We start from the raw sequence: 9282 nt of genomic DNA on the forward strand, positions 1-9282 counted from the left end.
AAGATGTTTCATTAGTCTGTGAAACAGTAGAGCTGTATTGTTACACTCTGTGTTATCTATTAGTCTTTGTCAAAGAGAAATTAGAACAAGAGCTATGAGTTAAACTTACATTAATGATAAGCCATAGCAGATAATAGCTAGTTTAACTAGTTATATTCAAAGTTATTGTTAAAGAGTTACACAAAGTGAAGTTATAAAATATAACTGAGTTTCACAATCTTTCCTAGTGTGTGTGAGAGAGGGAGAGTCACCCAAATGAGACACTTATTCAGATAGACTTACAAAACGTGTGAACAGTTGAATGTGCAGTGCTCCAAAGCACCTAGCAAACCTGTAAGGAATCATTATCTGAAAGATCTGAAACAAAAAATGTTAGTTTGTATAAAGGCTAATTGGTAACAATAAAGACCATTTTATGTTTACATTTCCATTTATGATATTTGGTAGATGCCCTCATCCAGAACAACTTACAGAAGCGCTTTGAAGCCTCTATCAATAAAACCATCCTGATACTAGTTGACTAGGTCACGGACTAAGTACACCATCAGTTTAAAAATTCTGTTGTGCAGGTGATATAGTAAGAAAAGCACACAGACAACACTTGAGGTATGTGGGTGCTGGCCTGTTTTTGGCTTTGTAGGTAAGCAGCAGTGTTTTCAATCTGATGCAGGCAGCCACAGGAAGCCAGTGGAGGGAACGTAGCAATGGGGTGGTCTGGGGAGACCTAGGCAGGTTGAAAACCAGTCACACAGCTACATTCTGGATCGGGTGCAGAGGTTGAATGGCGCTCAGAGGCAGACCTGCCTGGAGCCAGCTGCAGTAGGCCAGTCTGGAAATGACAAGAGACTGAACAAGCACCTGAGTAGCCTGTGTGGATAGAAATGGACAAATCCTTCTGATATTGTAAAGGAGAAATTGACATGAGCATGTCAGATTACCAATGTCAGAGGACCATTTCAAACATAAGTGCTTGCACAAAAATTTTTTTAACTTAAGTGCACAAACTTAAAAAAAATAATAAAATAAAATAAAACAGTAATTATTACTCAAGGCAAAGATCTCTATGGAAGGAATAGACACAAGGTGACTCTCATTCCACCACTTGTTTGTAATGCTCGGGGGTCGTCAGTGACATTGTCCCTTCTGGTGGTCACATGCTCTGGAATATGCTGCCTTTGTCAGGCCGTATGGCCTGTTTTGCTTTTCTGGCACTTTCATACAATGACGTCCTCATACACTGTTATGTTAGCACTCCTACTCTGACTGCAAATTCAGGTCTGTGGTCATGTCCCTGTAACAGAAACACATGGCAAAGACACTACAATCTTGACACAGGACTTGGATATAAAGCAGGAACAAGCCAGAGCACTTCCGTATTCAAAAGGTGACTTGTGTTGGCTTCAGGGACTGATCCTTGGCTTTTTATGCTCGAGGTAAATGAGTATATATATTTTAGATCTGGAAACTGTATTATTTATTTATTTGGTAAAGTTGTACATTAAGGTGCGGTTAACTAATATTATTTACTGCAGTGGTTAACATTAACAAATATTAAACTGAGCATTATAACCTGTATGTAATGTTACAAAGTAACAAAGCAAGATAATACATGTATTCGGCGACATTTGTTTAAATGTTACACTTAATACACCTCCATCGAATAACATTTATAATATGTACATTTGTAATATTCAATGTATTCAATGAAAGCAAAAAAAGTGCACGGAATGTTACTAAAATTTGATAACATACTACACTCTGGTCTCTAAGTTTAAATATTGGTTATGTACTTTGTCAGTTAACAACTCCAAACATGTTCATTAAGGTGTTGCCATTGTGGCCTATTGCATTGACTTGTGTAGATTTTTTTAGAAAGAAAAAAACAAATTAATATGTTACATTCTTAGTGTTGCTTGTGGTGTATTAACGCTGAAGATAATGGTTTGTAACGTCAGTAAAGGGAACCGCTAAAGTATTACCAATTAATTTGAAGTATTTTGGCTGTTTGGCTGTTTTACTGTAAACCAGAGAAATTCAGAGCGTTATGAATAAAATTGTCATGGGAAGTTTAAACATATTGAATTAAATTATAAACTGATGTATCAGAACATTTATATACTGTAGTCTTATACTTCACCACTTATACGTAAACTATTTATACTAAGTCAAAAGTCTCCATATATATATATATATATATATATATATATATATATATATATATATATATATATATATATATATATATATGTAATCTATTCTATTCTATCTATTGTATATTACAGATTGTGGTTTATGCCTTGTCAGATTGAAAGCTGTATTTGTCTTCTGTAGCATGTCTTTGAGAGCAGATTTACCTCAGTGTGGCGGTGTAATGATAGACAATGAGAACAATGACACCAAAGTGGCACAAAAAAAGAAGAAAAAGGGTAAATCAGGTGAGAAACTTCAACCAGTCCAACAAAAGAACACAGTGGCATTCATCAAGCATCTCTGTTACTCAGAGTTTCATGTGGGTTTCCTGTGTTACATGGGTTTCCTCTGGGTTCTCCAGTTTCTTGTCACCACTCAAAACAAAACAAAAACATGCCGGTAGGCAGGTTGAATACTCTAAATTGTCCCTAGGTGTGAGTGTTTGTGTATATGGTGCTCTGCTGTTGCATCTGGGGTGTATTCCTGCACTGCATCCAATCTTTACTGTGATAGGATCCAGATCCACAGTGACCCCACTGAATATTAATGGAATGAATACTGAATTGGCAGACTTAAATTGTTAAAACTCCCAGGACCTACAGGCGAGTCCAGACTTGCATTCCTCTTGTAATGACATGCTTTTATTAATGACATACCAGCTATGTTCATGAATAAAATTATTTTAGATGAATAATTGAATAACCTAAGACTTTTAAGATGTTTTAAGATGTAACAAAAACCCCAAACCTCCCTGTCTCTCAGGATCAGCGCTCAGCTACCTCACAGGCCCCAAGTTCCTCATATATGTCAGTGGAGCATTGTCAATGTGGGTAAGAAGCCATGTTAAAATATAAATGTTCAGTGTTTATTGTCTGCTGTATTTGTCATTATTCTCTGCTGCATTTGTCATTATTTTGTGTCTCTCTGCTTCCATGCCAGGGTGATCGTATGTGGCACTTTGCCATCTCTGTCTTTCTGATTGAGCTGTACGGACATAACTTATTGTTAACTGCCATCTTTGGGCTGGTGCTGGCTGGTTCTGTGCTTTTATTAGGTGCTCTAATTGGAGACTGGGTGGACCGTAACCCAAGAAACAAAGGTAGTATATTTTTGGATTTGTTGTTCTGTGTCATTATAACTTGCACTTGAAAAAGTCTTTTAGTCCTCAAGCTGATGTACAGTGCCTTGCATAAGTTACATAATTAGCTGAGCAGAGGCTACCTGTGTGCAATTAAAGTGTCACATGATCACAATATAAATATACCTATTGCTTAAATGCCCCTGAGTTTATTAGAGAACATATCATACATAAACAATAAGCATCATAATGACAAAGGAGCTATCAAACCAAGGGATAAAGTGCTGGAAAAAAGCATCAATCAGGATTGGGTTATAAAAACATATATAAAACTTTGAAAATCTCACAGTGCACTATTAAATCCATTATTTAAAAAAAAACATATATGGAATAACTACAGGAGGCAATCCACCAACAATCAGTCACAAGGTAAGGAGGACATTAGTCAAATAGGCAACCAAGGCCAAGGGTAACTCTGAAGGAGTTGGATACATCCATAGCTCAAACGTGTCCATAGCCCAGCTTCTTCGAGTGGTGAGATGAAAGCCAATTTTGGATAAAAATAGATGCTCTGATGACACCAAAATAGTTTTGGTCTTGGCACAAAGTATTATATAACCCAACAATGCTCATCACCCTGAGAACACAAACCTCACAGTGAAGCATGTTATTGGTAGCTTTGGGGATGTACTTCCTCACCTGTAAAACTGGTAAAATTTGAGGCAAGATGGATGAAGCCAAATACATGGCAATCTGAGAAGAAAACCTGTTCCTGTCTGCAATATACTTGAGACTTCCAACAAGACAACAACCCCATGCATGCTGCCAAAGCTACACTGGAGTTCTTCAAAACCAAGAACCTGACTGTGGTAGAATTGCCAAGTCAAATCCTAGACCTCAATTGGTGGTAAGACAATGGTGCTGGTGCAGTTCACCGGTAGTCTCCAGCCAGTCTGATAGAGCTTGAGCCATTTGCCAGACGAATGTGCAAAACTTATCAGGATATAGATGTGCAAAGCTGATAAAAACATATCACAGAATACTTGCAGCTGTAACTGCAGCCAAAGGTTATTTTACCAAGTATTGATTTCAAGGGGTGAATACTTATGAACCAAGCAAATTTTTTTTTTGCTGTTTTCTTTAATTAACATTTGTTTGACATTTGCTTGTGTTTCATTTAAATGTTAGGGGTTACAAAACATATGAAGTACTGTTCTTGTTTTTAAGCACTGAACTAATCCTCTATGTTCTTCACTGCAGTGGCTCATGCATCCTTGTTCATTCAAAACATCTCACTGACAGCATGTAGTATCTTGCTTATGTTGGTATTCTCATACAAAAAGTGGATTGAGCAAATCTGGAATGGTTGGTTAACTGTGAGTAACTGCTATGGTTTCTTCACATATTTATACGTGCTCCATGTGTTAATACTGGTGTATTTTATTTTGCTATCAGTACTGTTAATAAGAATTGCAGTTGCACTAATGTAGTATGTGTTGTAACATGTTGAATCACATGACTCACACAAGGTGGTTTGTTATACGGTGGTGATCGTCCTGGCAGATGTGGCGAACCTCGCCAGCACAGCCCTCAACATTGCCATACAGAGAGACTGGATAGTGGTCATAACTGGCTACAACCGTGGCCACCTAGCGGGTAAGATCCTAATCCACGTGCATTCAAAATGTTCATGATGGAAACATATACACGTTATAATAACCTAATATGCTGTGCGTGCATCATTCCAATAACATTTTTGGGTGACATCTGTATCATCAGTATTAGTTGTTTTTTGGCCACATACAAAGGAAATTGCTCTAATGCTGCTGTAGGGATGAACGCCACCATGCGACGCATTGACCAAGTGACCAACATTTTGGCTCCGCTGGCTGTGGGTCAGGTCATGACCCTGGCCTCAAATGTGGTGGGTTGTGGCTTCATCCTGGGATGGAATCTGGTCTCCTTGATTGTGGAGTTTGTCTTCCTCTCTAGAGTGTATCGCATTGTACCAGCACTTTCAGTCAAATTGCCCATGGTAGAGGAACAATGCTATCTGGAGAAGAGGAGGGAAAGGAAGAGTTCACAAGGTAATGGGTGTGATCTAATATGCTATAATAACAAGACTTTGAAGTCACACTACACTTAATAAGACATGTTTTTCACTGTATGTGAACATGTACTGTATGTACTGTATCTTTATGTACAGCAAAGTAGCAAAATGTCTCGTTAAGAATCAGCCAAATGATTAAATACTATGACATAAGTGGCTTTCTTTAAGGTGGTTGAAAATCCAGATCAGGTGAGAATCCGTAGCACTGATTTCAATAAGGTCATCTTAACTATATTTATTTACGGTTAAAAAAAAGAAGCTATTATTTTACTTCAATGTAGATATCTACTTAGGCACTAAGTTTTGAGCTTACAGTATGTCAGTGTCTTTTGACTTATTCCTTTTAGATAAGGTACTTACATTATTAAATAATACCATTACATAATTTGTTAATTTTTACTCTGTGAATGGAAATAGATCCTGAAGCCAGATTGACTGATAGCTTGTTGGCTAGCTGGCTTCCCTTTCCTTCTTCCTTTTCATCTTTCTCTGATGAGCTTCCAATGATGATGTTGCTAACTCTACTGTATAGTAGTACCAGTTTCAGTATGTTTTCCTGTTGCGCTCTTGGAACCCAACTCATCCAAACAAATTAGTGGATTATACTAATTGTTGTATAATCATTATTTTACGGTTTGTATAATATATTATGAAGGGAACTGATACATTAGCATCATAGCCGCTAGTCAAACTAAGTTAAAATGCTTATATAGAGAGATATAAAATAAAAAATAAAGGTCCTGTGGCCATGTTCTCTGTCATATACATTAGACAGACTGCAAAGTAACTTATGTCAAAGGTATTCTTAGAATTAGACAAACCTACAGGCTGGAGAATGGAAAAGGGGTGAAGAGTTTGTGAAATCACAGCATTTGCATTAGAGTAGTAAATATTTTTCTTCTTCATCATGCAGGTGAGAGTTCATTAAGACAGACAGCGTCCTTCACTGAGGACAACGAAGGTCTGCATTTGAGAGAGAGTACTAGCCTGCCACCATGTCTGCAACGCCTGCGCAGGCTTCTTAGCACCTGCAGAGAGGGCTGGAGAGCTTATTACCGGCAGCCTGTGTTCCTGGCAGGTCTGGGCCTCGCCTTCCTCTACACCACTGTGCTGGGCTTTGACTGTATCACCACAGGTTATGCATATACACAAGGTATCAGTGGTTCCCTTCTCAGCTTGCTGATGGGTGTCTCAGCCATGGCTGGCCTGCTGGGTACAGTTCTGTTCATCAATCTCCGCAAAGCCTATGGCCTGATCAAAACAGGCTTGATCTCCAGCTGCCTGCATCTGTTCTGTCTGCTATTGTGCATATGCTCTGTGTTTGCCCCCGGCAGCCCTATGGACCTCAGCATCTTAAAAGAGTCTAATGCCTCAGACATGGGAGGGATGAATGGAGGAGGACACAGCAGACATGGATACCTGCTGCAGTGGGGCAACAACCAGCCTTTGCTGCCTGACCGCTCCTCAATACACTGGACCAACAATACAGTGCTGTTTGAAAATGCACCAACAGCGCCAGCACCTGAGTCTTATGTGTCCATCTCTCTGCTGTTCCTAGGAGTCATCACAGCTCGAATTGGTGAGAAGACTGGATGTTTAGAGCATCCATTTTAAGCTCAAACCTTGAACACTTTGCATTTACAGTTGGTGTTAATTAGTGTTGATATAGTTAAGAACTGAGATGAGATACAGTGGATATAGAAAGTCCACACAATAGAAAGTCTTGTTGAATTGCAGGTTTTTGTGATGTAGAAAAAAAGAAACCAAAACAAATCATGTCAGATATTTTTTCCACCTTTAATGTGATATAGCAACCAAGAAAATTCAAGTGAAGAATAAATAGAAACATTTTAGGAAAAGGAAAAGAAAAAAAAACCCTGTTTTAACTTAGTTGCACAGGGTTGCACACCCTTTTATGATGGGGCATCTGACTGTGCTCAGAATGAACCACAATCACATTCAAACTCATGTTCAAAAAGAAATATTATACACCTGTCATCAGTGAAGTAATTCTGATTAACCCCAAATTCATAAACCAGCTGTTTCTGTAGGATTGTCTTGACATCTTCTTGATTTCATCTGACTGAAGCCATGGTCCTCAAAGAGATTACAAAGCATGTACAGAATCTCACTGTAGATCAGTATCAGAAGAGGGGTACAATTCCCCCCCCGCAAAACATTAGATGTACCATGGAACACAGTGAAGGCCATCATCAACACGTGGAGATAATAGGGTGCCACATTGACATTACCAGAAACAGGAGGTCGCTTCAAAATTGACATATGAACAAGACGAAAACCAGAGAGGTTTCCAAGAGACATACAGCAACATTAAAGGAGATGCAGGAATATTTGGAAAGAACTGGTCACTTCATGCATATGACAACAATCTCTCATATTCTTCATGTGTGGGCTATGGGGTAGGATGGATAGACAGAAGCCCTTTCATATGAAAATGAAAACATACAAGTCCACCTAACTTTTGCCAAACCATGTGACAAAATGTGTTACAGTCTGATGAGACCAAGGTAGAATTTTTGGGGCATAATTCTAAAAGATATGTTTAGTTTAAAAAAACAAACAAAATAAAACCCCCACAGCTTGTCACCCCAAGGACACCATACCCATGGTGAAGCATGGTGGTGGCAGTATCAGCTTCAGCTGGGACTGGGGCCCTAGTCAAGATAAAGTGAATCACGGATAACTCAAAATATCAGTCTATTCTGGCACACAATATGCTGGCCTGTGTTAAACACCTTTCAGCACAATAATGACACAAAGCACAATCCAAGTGAATGAAGGAATGGTTTCAGAAGAAGAAGAGCAACATTATGGAATGGCCCAGTCAGAGCTCAGACCTAATTCAACTCAGTTGAGTTCAATTTTATTAATATAGCACTTTTAACAAAGGACATTTTCACAAATTTAAATTTATACCTAATGAGCAAGCCTGAGGCGAGGATGACAAGGAAAAAACACCCTGAGGCAACATGAGGAAGAGGAACCAGACTCAAAAGGGAGCCCATCCTCATCCACTGACACCGAATAATGAGAATATAAATCATTCCTCTTTTATATTCTAGCATCAGATAGTGCTAATTGTACTTGAGTATGAGCATCATTACAGTTTTAACTTTAAGTCTATGATATCAAACTGAACTCATCAACTTTTCAATGACTGAAACTCGTTGTCAAAATCCTATCTAAAACCTGTGGAATGGCTTGAAAAGGCATGTGCACAGGAGATCCACTGTAATTTGATAGCTCTGTAGAATTTTTTAATAAAATGGCCAAATCATGATGTGCTAAGTTGGGAGACTCTTACTCAAAAACACTGAGTGAAATTCATAACTGAATGCATGTGGCCTCTGATGTTCACAACTCTATCTCTCGCTCTTCTATTTATAGGCCTGTGGTCATTTGACCTGACAGTAACTCAGCTTCTGCAGGAAACCATCTGTGAGTCTGAGCGTGGCATTGTAAATGGAGTCCAGAGCTCAATAAACTACATGATGGATCTGCTACACTTCCTCATGGTGATCTTTGCACCACAGCCACAACACTTTGGTATTCTCGTCATCATCTCTGTGTTTTTCATTACTGCAGGCCACATCATGTACTTCTTGTATACCCGGAAGGCTAAGAGGAAACAGTGCCTCGATACATAAATCACACCTCTGTATGACATAAAGGTGCAGACACCTAAATTGATGTGTGTCTCGCACGCTGCAGTGAATACTGAACTACTACAGCTGTCTCAATGACAATTCATTTCACAGCTCCATATCCAGCTGCCTGTCTGTGTGCCATTTATAGGTGTTTAGCCACAGCACCCCAGCTATGGTGACTCAGAACAGGAAACAGTACCACCTCATGGATGTTGATGGAAGTGAACTTTGTGAAG

General features: G+C 38.9%; 1 protein-coding gene across 1 annotated transcript; it reads left to right on the forward strand.

Annotated features, from left to right (window-relative positions):
* Nucleotides 1–2332: 2332 nt before the first annotated feature.
* si:ch211-254p10.2 (solute carrier family 40 member 1) lies at nucleotides 2333–9078 on the forward strand. The gene is made up of 8 exons (XM_017463319.3): nucleotides 2333–2435; nucleotides 2953–3020; nucleotides 3130–3289; nucleotides 4529–4644; nucleotides 4798–4924; nucleotides 5101–5355; nucleotides 6292–6957; nucleotides 8787–9078. The coding sequence occupies exons 1-8, from the start codon at nucleotides 2333–2335 to the stop codon at nucleotides 9044–9046; spliced, it is 1755 nt and encodes a 584-aa protein (XP_017318808.2). The 3' UTR covers nucleotides 9047–9078.
* Nucleotides 9079–9282: the final 204 nt, after the last annotated feature.

Source organism: Ictalurus punctatus, chromosome 1 (assembly GCF_001660625.3).
Source record: "Ictalurus punctatus breed USDA103 chromosome 1, Coco_2.0, whole genome shotgun sequence".
NCBI classification, from domain to species: Eukaryota; Metazoa; Chordata; class Actinopteri; order Siluriformes; family Ictaluridae; genus Ictalurus; species Ictalurus punctatus.